At 50.2% G+C, this 15,222-nt stretch overlaps 1 protein-coding gene across 4 annotated transcripts; it reads right to left on the bottom strand.

Annotated features, from left to right (window-relative positions):
- Window positions 1–1,891: 1,891 nt before the first annotated feature.
- On the bottom strand, window positions 1,892–13,358 carry UCMA (upper zone of growth plate and cartilage matrix associated). 4 transcript variants are annotated; one of them, XM_023223315.2, is made up of 5 exons: window positions 13,186–13,358; window positions 12,400–12,465; window positions 12,203–12,298; window positions 8,274–8,372; window positions 1,892–2,327 (listed from the first exon to the last, which is right to left on the bottom strand). In XM_023223315.2, the coding sequence occupies exons 1-5, from the start codon at window positions 13,241–13,243 to the stop codon at window positions 2,230–2,232; spliced, it is 417 nt and encodes a 138-aa protein (XP_023079083.1). In that variant the 5' UTR covers window positions 13,244–13,358; the 3' UTR covers window positions 1,892–2,229. The 4 variants fall into 4 exon arrangements, 3 of the variants coding, with proteins under 3 accessions (XP_023079083.1, XP_023079084.1, XP_023079085.1); XM_023223316.2 differs by lacking the exon at window positions 12,203–12,298; XM_023223317.2 differs by lacking the exons at window positions 12,203–12,298; window positions 12,400–12,465.
- Window positions 13,359–15,222: the final 1,864 nt, after the last annotated feature.

Genomic DNA, 15,222 nt, shown 5'->3' with positions numbered 1-15,222 from the left:
GTGAGTCAGTTTATCGGTTGACATCCACCTAATCACTACCATGCAGCAAAGGGGAACTGCCCTTTTGCCAGAAAGCATTGGGGTGTGTTTTCCTGACCAATATGAACCAGACTGGGGCTCCTCTTGTTCCTCCATGGAAGTGACAGAGCAACACTTTGCCTTTTTTTCTGTTGTGCACCGAGTATTTTTTTAAGTCATTAATTTTTAAAAAAAAAAAACCTTGTAAGCAGAGGCTACCTACTACAGGGCCCAACTTGGCATCCAACCAGAAGGTCAGTTATGTACAAATACAGTGCAACCTCCCTGGTATCGCTGGCTGAACGGCCTGCACACCTGACTCAGGATCTGAGCTAGCAGTGGTTAAGCTTGCACTGCTGCCACACTACCAACCCCAGTTAGCAGGCTCACCATCCACTTGGTAACTAATCTAGAGATAGACACATGTTGTTATCAAATTTCATTTTTTCTTTTTCTTTCTTTTTTTTTTTTTAGATAAGGTCTCACTGTCCGACAGGCTGGAGTGCAGTGGCCTGGTCATAGCTCACTGCACCCTCAAACTCCTGGCCTCAAGCAATCCTCCTGCCTCAGCTTCCCAAAGCACCGGGATTACAGGTATGACCCACCACACCTGGCCTTAGAGTTTTTCTGTTATACCTGTCTCTTCCACTGCTAGAACATTGCTTTACTGAAAGCTACGTGACACTTTCAAGGAGGTTTGTGGAGAGCTGCGGGTTCCTAAACAGCCTTTCTGTTTAGCCAAGCCCGAAGGCATTGGGGTGGGTGGGGAAGTACATGATCACATAGCTAGGGTCTGCACTAGGCACCTGGTTAAGTCTAACTTGGTTAGATTTAATGGAGCTGGAGGCGAGATTTGCTGTCTGAAAAGACACCATGAATAGTGTATATTTCAAATATCCCCACCCCCCCGTCCCCTACCCGGGACTTTTCTGGTCTTAATTTATTTGCTTTCAGAAAGGATCGGCAAAGATGCCCAGCGATAGGAAGCACACAACCTCTTCAAAGAGAAATTCGATTTAGCCAGTTTAAAATATGTAGAAGTCGTCTGGGTGCAGTGGCTCGCCTGTAATCCAGCACTTTGGAAGGCCAAGGTGAGTGGATTGCTTTTTTTTTTTTTTTTTTTGAGACGGAGTCTCGCTCTGTCACCCAGGCTGGAGTGCAGTGGCCGGATCTCAGCTCACTGCAAGCTCCGCCTCCCGGGTTCACGCCGTTCTCCTGCCTCAGCCTCCCAAGTAGTTGGGACTACAGGCGCCGCCACCTCACCCGGCTAGTTTTTTTTTTTTTTGTATTTTTAGTAGAGACGGGGTTTCACCGTGTTAGCCAGGATGGTCTCGATCTCCTGACCTCATGATCCGCCCGTCTCGGCCTCCCGAAGTGCTGGGATTACAGGCTTGAGCCACCGCGCCCGGCCGAGTGGATTGCTTGAGCTCAAGTGTTCAAGATCAGCCTGGACAACATGGCAAAACCCCGTCTCTCCTGAAAATACAAAAACTAGCTGGGCATGGTGGTACGTGCCTGTAGTCCCAGATACTTGGGAGAATGAAGTGGGAGGATCACCTAAGCCTGGAAGGTCGGGGCTGCAGTGAGCCATGATCTTGCCACTGCACTGCAGCCTGGGTGACAGAGTGAGACCCTGTCTCAAAAAAAAAAAAATGATAACCCAGCATTTCATGTCCAGAAATCGATGACACTGATAGAGGACTGGGTGAGTCAACTCTAGCATATTCAGTGGCATATGAGACATATTGAGAAGAGTGAGCAATGCTGCTCAAGTTCAAGCTTTCAAACACCCAATTCAGCGAGAATCACATCGTCGCTCAGGGGAGACAGCATGACACCCCTCGGCTGGAGATTTGAGAAGATAATACACATGGTTGATTCAGCGTTTTTATTTGTAAGCCATAAGCAAATATGTGATTCTTGACTGTGATTCTTTTGCTTGGGAACGAGGCCAGGGGAAGCCACTGTAGGTTTGGTGCTAGGAGGCCCTGCAGGCAGTTGCTCACCTCAAAATGGTCTGCAAAGAGGTGAAAGTCAGGGCACTTTCATACACTGGAAGGAAAGGCATGTGTCTTTTCCAGGGCTGCTGGCCACTGCAGACCCCAGGCCGAGACCCTCTGACGGGCCAGTTTGCATGGGAAAGATTGCTGGAACACGGGGATGCCAATGTGTGCTACAAGCTTCATCTTCTTGGCTGGCTTCAGGACGGGATCAGATGTGGTGGCGATTGTAGAGATAGGATGGGTGCAGGCCGTCATAGTGCCACTGGCGCCACTGCTCCACAGCCTCCCGGCTCCTCTCTTCCTGCTCTGGAGAGGAAAGACAAAGCCACCTGTTAGGACAGGGGGACTCTGACCCGCCACTGAGCCCAGTAGCCATCAGCCAAACCCCTGCCCTGTGGTGACCTGCACTGAGAGTGCTTGTGAGCCTGGTGAGAGAAGGCCAGGGCTGGTGGGGATCCAGAGCATGTGAGCTGGCAGGCCCCGTACATAGGTCAGGCCCAGATGGGCAAAGGTCACAGGCAGGTGGAGACCAGGGCTGGGCATCTCAGGCTCTTCTGCCTGCACAGCCAGTATAGGAGGGCAGAGGCTTATGCAACCCTGTTTCAAAGACGTAACAACCAAGACACAGGATGAAAAAGTAACAGCATAGTAGCAGGAATGGACTATTGGAAGGGCATGTAAGAAAAATAAGGGACTACAAAACATGCCTTGAAAACATGAAGGAAATCATTGTAGACTTGGAGTTTTTTCCTCCACATTGTTCTGAATTAATTTTCCTTTTTTTTCTTTCTTTCTTGTTTTGTTTTGGGATAGCGTCTCAGTCTGTCACCCAGGCTGGAGTGCAGTGGCATGATCATGACTCACCATGGCCTCAACCTCTCAGGGCTCAGGCGATCCTCCCACTTCAGCCTCCTGTGCCACCATGCCTGGCTAATTTTTTAATTTTTTTGTAGAGATGGAATTTCACTGTGTTGTCCAGGCTGGTCTCCAACTCCTAGTCTCAAGCAATCCTCCTGCCTGAGCCTCCCAAAGTGCTGGGAGTGGCTGGGTGGGGTGGCTCATGCCTGTAATCCCAGCACTTTACGAGGCCGAGGCCGGCAGATAACCTGAGGTCAGGAATTTGAGACTAATCTGGCCAACATGGTGAAACCCCGTGTCTACTAAAAAATACAAAAATTAGCAAGAAAGAAAGAGAGAGAGAGAGAGAGAAAGAAAGAAAGAAAGAGAAAGAAAGAGTTTAAATGGCAAGTTTTATGTTATGTGTATTTTACCACATTTTTAAAATGCATTTGTCAAAGATGTTGGAAGGATGGGAAGTCCTCATGAGGAATGAGAATGATGCTTTGGTCTTTAGCACCCGTGAGAGCTGCGTGCTCAGGCCTAGTCTCACCTTGGCCCAGTTGGGTGCAGGGCCCAGTGAGCAGGGCATGTTAAGGCACCACAGCTGCCAGGAGTGTTTCCTTCCTATGTGGGCACAGAGCTGGTGCTCCCCTTGGTGCTGAAAATCCCATTAGGTACTTGATAGCCCAGGGGCAGCCTGGAGCTCACAGAGCCAGGCCCAGGCCAGAGCTTTGTGTGTTCATCTTCAGCTCTTTCGGACATTTCTCAAGCCCAGTAGACCAGCTACTCTTTGCCAACCCTGAGAGTGCGGTTTTGACGTAGAAGTTGATTCAGCATTCCTTTTTTTGTTGTTTTTGTTTCTGAGACAAGTTCTCATTCTATTGCCCAAGCAGAAGAAGTGCAGTGGCGCAATCATAGCTCACTGCAGCCTCCTGGGTTCCAGTGATTCTTCAGCCTCAGCCTCCCAAGTTGCTGAGACTATAGGCGTGCACCACCATGCCCAGCTAATTTTTAATAGAGACAGGGTCTCATCATGTTGCCAGGGCTGAACACCTTAGCCTCCCAAAGTCCTGGGACTACAGGCTTGAGACGTGGTGCCTGGTGGGCATCCCTTTTATGAAGTAAGTACTTTGGGGAGATGTCAAATATCTAACTGCTGTCAGTAACCCTTAGGATAGGTGACTTGGGAGCGGGCGCAGGGGCTCATGCCTGTAATCCCAGCACTGTGGAAGGCCAAGGCGGGCAGATCACCTCAAGTCAGGAGTTCAAGACCAGCCTGGCCAACATGGTGAAACGCTGTCTCTACTAAAAATACAAAAATTAGCAGGGCGTGGTGGCCTGTAATCCCTGCTACTCGGGAGGCTGAGTCAGGAGAATCACTTGAACCTGGGAGGTGGAGGTTGCAGTGAGCTGAGACCGCACCACTGCACTCCTCCCTGGGTGACAGAGCGAGATTCTGTCAAAAAAAAAAAAAAAAAAAAAAAGTAGGTGACTCGGTTAGATAAGGCAGCTAGCTGAAACCAGGGTCCTGACTGACAGGTATGTCAGGGACTTCAGGGTAGGGCTTAGAAGTCAGATGCCTTGAGCACCACCCCAGGGATGGTTTCAGGCAAGCAGGACCCTGTGCAATACTGTGAGCCAAAGGCAAGGGAGAGGAGAGAAGATTGAAATGATTTCCACCTTTTCCAAAACTCGTCCTCAGGAGGCCAGGCCTGCTCCACCTTGTGACCCCTGCCTTGATGGATCTCTGGGGAGACCCCCTGAGGGCTACTCTGCTTTGTCTTTCTCACTCACTCCATCCAGGGGCCAATTCCTGGATCAAAGAAGCTCTCCAAGACCTCTGTGTATTTGCTCATCCTTGATTTACAAGAATAGGAGCTTTGCTGACAAATAAGCCTTGGGGTTCTAATGCTAGGGCTATCTACTACCTACGTCTCCTTGGGTATTCATGTATCCTTTCTAAGCCTCAGTTTTTTATTTTTAATGTGGGTTTTGTTTGTTTGTTTGAGATGGAGTCTTGCTGTGTTGCCCAGGCTGGAGTGCAGTGGCATGATCATAGTCACTCTAGCCTTGAACTCCCCAAGATCAAGTGATCCTCTCTCAGCCACCCAAGTAGCTGTGACTACAGGCACATGCCACCAGCCCAGCTAATTTTCTCATTTTTGGTAAGACGGTGTCTATGTTGCTTAGGCTGGTCTCAAACTCCTGGGTTAAAGCCATCCTCCTGCCTCAGCCTCCAGAGTAGCGGGGACTACAGGCACATGCCACCATGCCCAGCTTATGTTTTTTAATTGAAATTTTTTTTTTCTTTTGTAGAGACAGGGCCTCGCTTAGCTGCTCAGGCTGGTCTTGAACTCCTGGCTTCAAGTGATGCTCCCACTTTGGCCTCCCAAAGCGCTGGGATTACAGGTGTGAGCCATGGTGCCCAGCCTGAGCCTCAATTTTTGAAACCATGAGCTGGAAATTACAAGACCTGTCTCAGAGGCAGGTTGTGAGGATTAGGTGGCCCCTTACAGTGCCTGGCAGAGCAAGGGCTCCAGGACAACAGCTTCTGGAACTGCATTCTCCAGAGGCCTGTGTTTTCTCCATCTGCGTGGGCAAGACCTAAGGCCTCCTGTCTCCCTCTCTGGTAAGAGGACCTGCAGGCGCCCAACCCTGCATCCCACATTCATCATGAAAGGGAAAACAGGGAACGTTTTTCCATCGAAATGCTGGAGTTTTGGACCTAAAACATTTAAAACTGCTCAAAATAGAATACTATTTTAATAGTATGAGTCCAAATCACACTGAAGGAATTTTGAAGGCCACATTCTCAACTTTTAAATGCTTCTCCCCAAGCTGCCCACCAAGATAAACACATCGCTAGCAGAAGTGTGTGCTTCCAAGCTGTCACAGCCTGAAGTTTTCCCAGTACGTTCCTAAGGAAGTTTGATTTGCCAGGATCCAAGCCCAACATCTGTTTGCAGGGCTCAGCCAGGTGCCACCTGCAGGGCAATGGGCACAGCCGGTAGCACTCGACCAGGGGTGATTTGCATTTCACTAGGAGATGCCTTCCAAGGGTGCTGCCTCCCCAGTCCATCAGAGCAAACAGCCAGGAGAACTGAAAAAGGTGACTCTCCAACAAAGGCGACCTAAACTGGGGCCTCACGTCCAAGTTCACGTGCACCCAGGAAGTACCAGGTGATTTTCCTCAGGAGTATTACTATCTTGAAATTTGGAGAAAGACCAAATAAACAAATAAATAAATAAATAAACAGGGCTAGGTGCAGTGGCCCACGCCTATAATCCCAGCACTTTGGGAGACTGACATGGGCAGATTACTTGAGGTCAGGAGTTCCTGACCAGCCTGGCCAATATGGTAAATCCCTGTCTCTACCCAAAATACAAAAAATTAGCTGGGCGTAGTGGTGTACACCTGTAATCCCAGCTACTCGGAAGGCTGAGACAGGAGAACCTCTTGAACTCGGAGGTGGAGTTTGTGGTGAGCCGAGATCATGCCACTGCACTCCAGCCTGGGCGACAGAACAAGACGCCGTCCCCATTAAGAAAAAAAAAAAAAAAAAAGGAAAAGAAATAAACACACACACACATATTCTCTAGTATACTGGTCAGATCCCCATTAAATGGTCCTAAGGATGGTTGGTGTGGGTGACCCTTGAGGGTACTTCATAGACCGCAAAATTAAATTCCACCCCATGGGAGGCTGTGGCTCAAAGGCGGGGCGTCCTCTACCCGTGTCCCCAGCCGTACCATCCTCCACTGAGCCGTGGTGCAGCCAGCACTTTCTGAGAGCAGACAGGAACCCTGTCTACTGAGGGGTTGAGGGCAGGAATGAAGTGTGCAGATTGCCTGGCCAAAGACACTGGTCTCTCTGGGCCTTTTTTCCTTTGAGACAGAGTCTGGCTCTGTTGCCCAGGCTGGAGTGCAGTGGTGTGATCTCAGCTTACTGCAACCTCCACCTCCAAGTTTCAAGCAATTCGCCTGCCTCAGCCTCCTGAGTAGCTCAGACTACAGGTGTGCACCACCACGCCTGGCTAATTTTTTTGTATTTTTAGTAGAGACGGGGTTTCGCCATGTTGGCCAGGGTAATCTCAAACTCCTGACCTCAAGTGATCCGCCCGCCTCAGCCCCCGAAAACTCTTGGCCTCCCTGGGCCTTTCCTACTCTTTATTTTTTGCTAGTAAGCAAAAGACCAAGGCTTAGCGACGAGGATACAAATAGGAGAAGCATGAAGCCACAAGAAAACCGTACAAAAAATTTCAGGGAATCTGATGTTTTTGGATGAGTTGGAGCCTGAAGATGGGCTGTAGATGTTGATGCTGGGGGTGGGGTGAGAGGGTAGAAGGCAAGGTGTTTTCTGAGTTCAGTTTTCCTGGTTTGCTTCTGCCAGTAAGTAAAGATGCTGAGTACATTGAATAGGTCAATGAAGGCCTTGATTTTCCAGGACGGAGAAGGACCCGGAGCCAGGACATTGACGTGGATATAAGGCACCTGTGAGTGAGTTTGGACTCTGCGCAATATGATCCTACCAAGGAACTGAAGCCTAAGTTCTCGTGCTTAGACGGAGAACACAGACCGGCACGGTGATGCCCAAGTAGGAGGAGGGAGGGAAAGGAGTTTTATATCCTCACAGTCAGCAAACAGTTGCCCCATCCCCACAGTCCCCAAGCCAATGGGAATAAGGGTATTCTGTCCCCTTCCACACCTTCTCAAGTTCTGTGTAGCCATTTTTCTCCCTTCTTTTTTTTGGGGGGGGATGGAGTTTCGCTCTTGTTGCCCAGGCTGGAGTGAAGTGGCACAATCCTGGCTTACTGCAACCTCTGCCCCTGAATTCAAGTGATTCTCCTGCCTCAATCTGTGGAGTAGCTGGGATTACAGGCACATGCCACTACGCCCAGCTAATTTTTGTATTTTTAGTAGAGATGGGGTTTCGCTATGTTGGCCAGGCTGGTCTCAAACTCCTGACCTCAGATGATCCACCTGCCTCGGCCTCCCAAAGTGCTAGGATAACAGGCACGAGCCACTGCGCCTGACCCTCCCTTTTTTTCAAGGCTCTCGTGGATATGAATTGAAAGTAGACCTTCCCTTTCCTCCCTCCTCCAATTAAAAGTTCAATACCAGCCTGGCCAACATGGAGAAACCCTGTCTTTACTAAATATACAAAAATGAGCTGGGGGCGTCTGTAATCCCAGCTACTCTGGAGACTGAGGCAGGAGAATCGCTTGAACTTGGGAGGTGGAGGTTGCAGTGAGCCAAGATCGCGCCACTGCACTCCAACCTGGGCAACAGAGCAAGACTCTGTCTCAAAAAAACACACACACAGAAAACGTTGGGTAGAAGAAGAGAAAACAAACCATGTGATTTCTCCCCAAAGCTCCACCTCCCCAAAGACACTGGCTGAAGAGCTCTTACCATCGTTTTGTTCCTCCACAAAGTTCTCAAATTCATTCCTTTGTTCCTCGTAATATTCTCTCCGCAGCTCATCAGCCCGAAGCTTCTGCCTGTTTTCCGCTGTGAAAGGAAAAGAAGCAAGAGTTGCCCCCCAGGAATGAGGACATTTAGGGGCACACACTTAGGGGAACACAGTTCATCTGAGAAGTCACATCTGGTTGGGGGGTGAGTGGTTTGTGGGGGATTGTGGTTGGAGACTTCCCTGAAATTATTTACTCCTGACATAGACTTTAAAACTTGAAGGTGATTGTCGGATCCAGCTGCCTCATTTGCAGGTGAGAAGATAGAGGCCCCAAAGAGTAAAATGATTTAGCTCTGCTGATAAAGTTGGTGGTGTATCCAAGTATACCAGGCCACTAGGAAACCACAAATCCTATGATGAGAAATGAATTCCGTAAAGGAATGATCCAACTTCATGTCACAGCCATGCAACATTTTCAAATACCACAGCCAGGATGTAGGCTAAGCACTGGAATTAAAAAGCCAAGTAAGAAAGATTCCATCCCTCCAGCCAAGTATGGTGGCTCACGCCTGTGAGCTTAGCTACCAGGGAGGCTAAAGCAGGAGGCTAAAGCAGGAGGGTTGCTGGAGGCCAGGAGTTCAAGGCCGCAGTGAGCTATGATCATGCTGCTGCACTCTACCCCAGGCAACAGAACGAGACCCTGCCTCAAAAAATAAATAAACAAAACCCTTCCCTCTGCTTAAGAGACCTATAGTTCACTAAGGAGAAAGATATAAGACAAGTTTTACCAAGCATTACAGCTGTTGGAATAGAAAGTCCCGGTTGTCTGGAGGAAACGATGTAAAGGTCTCTACTTCCAAGGTATTTCCCCCAACACGAGCTTCAACTGCAGAAACCCAAGAGGCCAGGGAGGCCACGTCTGGGGCAGGAAGAACCGGTCCCTCAGCACACCTCACAGTCTCACAGTGGGATTCCCCTCACACCAAATGGGGCAGATGGAGGTACTGGTTTTTTGCCCCATCAACTCTGATGTGCAAGAGGAGGCTGGGGGGTGATGAAGGAAGCAGAGAAACTGGGGAAAGTCATGGTTCCCTATCCCCCTACCCACATGACAGAGGTGCTGGGAGAAACAACAAGTCTTTGCAAAATGATAATATTGGAAGCCATCTCAGGCCAGGCGCGGTGGCTCATGCCTGTAATCACAGCACTTTGACTGGCCAAGGCGGGCGGATCCCTTGAGGTCAGGAGTTCAAGGCCAGCCTGGCCAACATGGCGAAACCCCATCTCTACTAAAAACACAAAAATTAGCTGGGTATGGTGGCAGGCGCCTATAATCCCAGCTACTTGGGAGGCTGAGGCAGGGGAATTGCTTGAACCCGGGAAGTGGAGGTTGAGATCGCGCCACTGCACTCCAGCCTGAGCGACAGAGCAAGACTCTGTCTCAAAATAAATAAACAAACAAACAAACAGACAGAAACCATCTCAAATCCTCCTTGAAAGTAAGACGCTTACATTAATTAATGAATTATAGAAATACTAGTTATTTCTGTTACTTTTTTATTATTTAAGTTAACTCAGATTAAAAATCAAGTTAACTGTGAACTGGGCCTAGTGCAGACTCCAGACGTCTGGAATGTTTCTTCCCAAACGTCTGCCGTTACCTACTTAGTTGCGAGAAACTTGAGTCTGTCAGGAGGGGTTGGTTATCCCAAGCATACCCATGCCCCACCTCTCACTCGGCATCCACACTTTTCTCAGAGGAGATTCGGGCTCAGAGACATGCATGACCGAACACAGGTCACACAGCAGGTTGGGGGAGAGCGAGGACACCAGGCTCCCACACGCCACTGCCGGCCCAACTTCCCTCTTCCCACCCGCCGTGGGTCCTGATGTTGCTCCAAGTGCCAGAAAGCCGTTGTGGGAGGTGCGGGGACTTAGGGTTTACAAGCGGGTACTTAGTAAGTCACTGCCAATTCCTAAAGAAGCATTCTCTGTCCCCTGTGTACTCAGGACAGGAAACAATCTTCCCAAGTGGCCTTTTCAGAGGTGCCACAAACTGGAGCTTTGAGGTTATGAAGAGTAACAATATAATCCTCAGGACAAGATAGTAATTTTATACTATGCGTCATTCTGTGCATTGTGTACGTTCCTTCTCAAGAACGTGCATTCATCACGCTCTCTTTTCACCCTAAAGTAACCTTCGCCTTTATCCCGGAGGCGTAGAGATGTGAGATGCCTGTCTCCTGGTTCCAAATTCAAGTTGATTGAAGTGTCTGTCACCTGCCCTTTATCCAACCTGAGGGATCGCTGGGCACTGCCCTCCTGCCATTCACAGGAGTTGACCTGGTGACAACAGAGGCGTTCACACATCTGGGTGTTCACCAGGCTGTCCTGCACCTCCCACGACTAATAGACACACCGAGCTTCTGTCCCAGGTAAGGAACTTCAGGCTAAATGGTGTAGTTCATTGTTTGCAGTCAGCTTAAGGGGATAGAAGAGGCTGTGCGCGGTGGCTCATGCCTGTAATCTCAGCACTTTAGGAGGCCGAAGCAGGTGGGTCACCTGAGGTCAGGAGTTCGAGACCAGCCTGGCCATCAAGGCAAAATTCTGTCTCTACAAAAATACAAAAATTAGCCAGGCGTGGTGGCAAGTGCCTGTAATCCCAGCTACATGGGAGGCTGAGGCAGGAGTATTACCCGAAGCTGGGAGGTGGAGGTTGCAATGAGCCAAGATCCTGCCATTGCACTCCAGCCTGGGTGACAGTGAGACTCCATCTCAAAAAAAAAAGAGGACAGAAGCTATTTGCCTGGCCTAAAATCATGCCTGTTTCTCCTGGAAGTCTGTCAGAAGATTCCTTCTCCAATTTTGATCAAGAACAGTCCAGCCTCCCTCCCAACCTTTCAGTGCTTCTTGACATTGACCAACTTTTAAATATCAAGTTGTATGAGGCCTGGAGGTTTTCCTAGCATTGTTATGCTTATCAAATTTTTTTTTTTAAAGAAATTTCATCTCCAAGCATTTCTATCTCTGTTCTTCCCATCATTTGAAAACAGTCCTGTTATTTTTACCAAGCAAATCACCTTGCTGAGTGCCGTGAAGAATACAAAGAGTTCATTCACGCACAGGCACGAGGAGGAAAGACTCAAGCCAGAGACTTGGGCGGTAGGGTCTGAGCTCAGCGTCTTGGAAGAAGCAGATTCAGGAGTAGAAACTCAAATGCCCTCAGGGGTTGACAGGTCAAGGGCATGAGGACCCTGAAGCCGGGACTCCACAGGCCCTACAGCAGCAGGCTGTGCGGCAGACAGGCTCACCCCAGTGCACTGAAAATGAAAACTTAAAATAAAACTCTGCTGGTCGAACACAGCTCTTTCAGAGGCTTGTAAATAAGGAAATTAGGACCAGAGGGAGGAAGTAGCCAAGGCCACTTAGCAGCACAGCTGTCCCCAAACCCACATTTCTCAGCACCCAGTGTCCTGTGCCTTCCCCTTGTGCGAAGCTGTTGCTTTTACACAGAGGGTGTGCTGTGCCAGTACTCACAAAGCCCACACTGATGTGTGGAGCTCCTCCAGACCGGAACATAGATTTCCCTCCCTACACCTTTCTGAAATCGAATGCATTTTATCCCTGCTAGGTGCATTTAATGTAGTAATTTAACATAGCCAAGAAGCGGGGCAAGAGGACCTGTCTCCGAGTATCTTTGCAGAGGTGGGGCCGCCTTACCCTGACAAAGTATTCAATCCAATATACGACCTACGGTCAGGAAATAGGGTGTAATTTCTCATTCAGAGCTGCAGTCCCTTTGAAAGCCGAGGACCTGGGGTGAGCCCTTGGTGTCTGGCTGCATCCTACCGCCTGGCTGACTGTGGGAGAGGAGGAGCCGGGACGTGCAAGCAGAGGTGGTGATGGGGGGTCCCTCCAGCATCCTTACCATTGACCTCATCTCGGGGCTTGGGGGACCGCTTGCTGCGCCTCTTGAGGAAATTCGAGGCATCTGATTCCTGCATGAAAATCTTCTGTTTTGCATCTGAAACCCAGGAGAGGCCTGTTACCAGCAGCATGGGGGTGCCGGGGCTGCTGCTTCACTGGCTGCACCTGCCCTGCCCCGTGGGTGGCCCCTGCACTCACCTTCACTCGCCTCTTCTTCCGCCGCCTGCGTGGTGCCCACAGATGCACCGGTTCCCTCTCTCAGCGCTGCAGGACAAGGGCACAGAGTGAGGCTGCAGCGTCAGAGGGGAGCCCAGACCCTGAGCTGAGCCCCCCATCCTGCTTTCCAGGCTAAGCTTCCTGCCAGGCCCTGGCAGCGGGCCCGTGGTGTCTCACATACCAGCTGCAGAGCCAGTCTCCCCAGGAACCCACCAAGCAAGTTAGCTGGAGTTTTCTTTCTATTTTGTTTCTTTCTTTACTATTTTTTTTTCTGTATTATATTGTGTTCTGCACACACACACACACACCGACACACACACATCCACACACACCCCTTAACAATAAGCATACCCCCTTTTTTTTTCTTTTTTTTTTTTTTGAGACGGAGTCTCGCTCTGTCGCCGGGGCTGGAGTGCAGTGGCCAGATCTCAGCTCACTGCAAGCTCCGCCTCCCGGGTTCACGCCATTCTCCTGCCTCAGCCTCCGGAGTAGCTGGGACTACAGGCGCCCGCCACTTCGCCCGGCTAGTTTTTTTTGTATTTTTAGTAGAGACGGGGTTTCACCGTGTTAGCCAGGATGGTCTCGATCTCCTGACCTCGTGATCCACCCGTCTCAGCCTCCCAAAGTGCTGGGATTACAGGCTTGAGCCACCGCGCCCGGCCTAGCATACCCCTTTTTACCTGCTTCTCGTGAGCAGCCTTACCTGTGCATGGCAAGTCTCCCTTACCATGTAACTAACACCCTCCGCCTTGACCCTCCCATACTCACTAGACAGGAGCACCACGGCGGAGAAGCAAGACAGCAGGAGGGCCTGTCTCCAAGTCATCTTTGCAGAGGTGGGGGCTCCGTCCAGGACCTACAGGGCAGACCAGGCGTCCTGCACCCTCCCAGGTCCTTACTTCTGAGGCAGGCAGCCCAGGCGAGAGGGAGGAGGGGGGAGGGAAGAGAGAGGCAGGAGGCTGGGATGCCACTGGGGGAGAGGAGAAGGGGGCCGGGCTGCCCTCTCTATTGGCTGCTCCTGGACGGAGCACCGGAGATGATTTTGGCACCTGGCAAATGTCTCCAGAAGCAGAGCTTGTAGTTAGGGCCCTGGCTGAGACGGTCTTGGAGTGGTCTTTCCATTGTCCGTGTCTGGGGATCTGCTGCTGGAAAGGCTCACCCTAACAGTCAGGGTTCCAGAGACCAAGGGCTGTGTCAAGGAGGTCCTGGCACCTGCTCCAGGGACGTTAGGGCCCTGGTCCTCAGGGTTGAAGCATGGGTGGGGGCGAGGAGGAAGAGGGGATCAATGGGGGAGTTTTGATCCAAATGTCAGGCAAGGAGGACCCATAATGACTGGAACACCCATCAGGGCCACACACAGACGTGCGGGTCATGCCGACAGCGACCAGAGAACAGCTAACCTGATGCACTGCTCCCAGCTGATGCTCACTGCCAAGCCAAACACAAACCCCTGGGGCCACGCGTCCCAGAGCCCTTTAAAGACAGCAAGACCAAGAGTCAATCACCTTCCTGCAGTGCCTCACGCCTGGAATCCCAGCACTTTGGGAGGCTGAGGCGGGCAGATCACCTGAGGTCAGGAGTTCGAGACCAGCCTGGCCAACGTGGTGAAACCCTGTCTCTATTAAAAATACAAAAACAAAGGTTTTGCTTGAGGTCAGGCATCAGACTAGACTGGACAACATGGTGAAACCCTGTCTCTGAGAATTTTTTTTTTTTTTGAGATGGAGTCTCACTCTGTAGCCCAAGCGGCAGTGCAGTGGCACTATCTCGGCTCACTGCAACTTCTGCCTCCGGGGCTCAAGCAATTCTTGTGCCTCAGCCTCCCAAGTAGCTGGGACTCCTGACCTCAGGTGATCCACCCACCTCAGCCTCCCAAGTGCTGGAATTATAGGTGTGAGCCACCGCGCCCAGCGTCCTCATCCCTTTTCATGGCTGAACAATACTCCATTGTATGGATATACCACATGTTTATCCATTCATCAGGTGACAGACTTTGGGTTGTTTCTGTCCTTTGTCGATCATGGATAATGCTGATGTGCACATTTGTGTACAAGTATTTGTGTGGACGTATGTTTTCACATCTACAGTAGATATTTTCATTTCTTTTTTTTTTTTTTTTTGAGACTGAGTCTCGCTCTGCCGCCTAGGCTGGAGTGCAGTGGCTGGATCTCAGCTCACTGCAAGCTCCGCCTCCTAGGTTTACGCCATTCTCCTGCCTCAGCCTCCCAAGTAGCTGGGACTACAGGCGCCCGCCAAATCGCCCGGCTAGTTTTTTGTATTTTTTAGTAGAGACGGGGTTTCACCGTGTTAGCCAGGATGGTCTCGATCTCCTGACCTTGTGATCCTCCTGTCTCGGCCTCCCAAAGTGCTGGGATTACAGGCTTGAGCCACCGCGCCCGGCCGATATTTTCATTTCTAGAGTAGATATCTACAAGTGGAATTCCTGGGTCATGTGTAACTCTATTTACTATTTTGAGGAACTCTCACATTATATTTATTTATTTATTTATTATTTATTTATTTATTTATTTTAGATGGAATCTCCCACTGTTGCCCAGGCTGGAGTGCAGTGGCAGGATCTTGGCTCGCTGCAACCTCCACCTCCCGGGTTCAAGCGATTCTCCAGCCTCAGCTGGATTAACTGTGAGTAACTGTGATTACAGGTATGTGCCACCACACCCGGCTAATTTTTGTATTATTAGTAGAGACGGGGTTTTGCCATGTTGGCCAGGCTAGTCTCGAACTCCTGACCTCAGGTGATGCGCCCACCATGGCCTCCCAAAGTGCTGGAATTACAGGCATAAG

The sequence above is a fragment of the Piliocolobus tephrosceles genome, chromosome 9 (assembly GCF_002776525.5).
Source record: "Piliocolobus tephrosceles isolate RC106 chromosome 9, ASM277652v3, whole genome shotgun sequence".
NCBI classification, from domain to species: domain Eukaryota; kingdom Metazoa; phylum Chordata; class Mammalia; order Primates; family Cercopithecidae; genus Piliocolobus; species Piliocolobus tephrosceles.
Note: the sequence above shows the minus strand (reverse complement) of the source record. Positions and strands in the feature narration are given on the sequence as shown.

Coding starts and splice junctions, on each gene's coding strand:
- UCMA (XM_023223315.2), bottom strand. CDS start 13,243: ATGACTTGGAGACAGGCCCTCCTGCTGTCTTGCTTCTCCGCCGTGGTG. Junction 12,466..13,185: donor CGCCGTGGTGCTCCTGTCTA/GTGAGTATGGGA, acceptor CTTGTCCTGCAG/CGCTGAGAGAGGGAACCGGT. Junction 2,328..8,273: donor TGTGGAGGAACAAAACGATG/GTAAGAGCTCTT, acceptor TTTCCTCTCCAG/AGCAGGAAGAGAGGAGCCGG.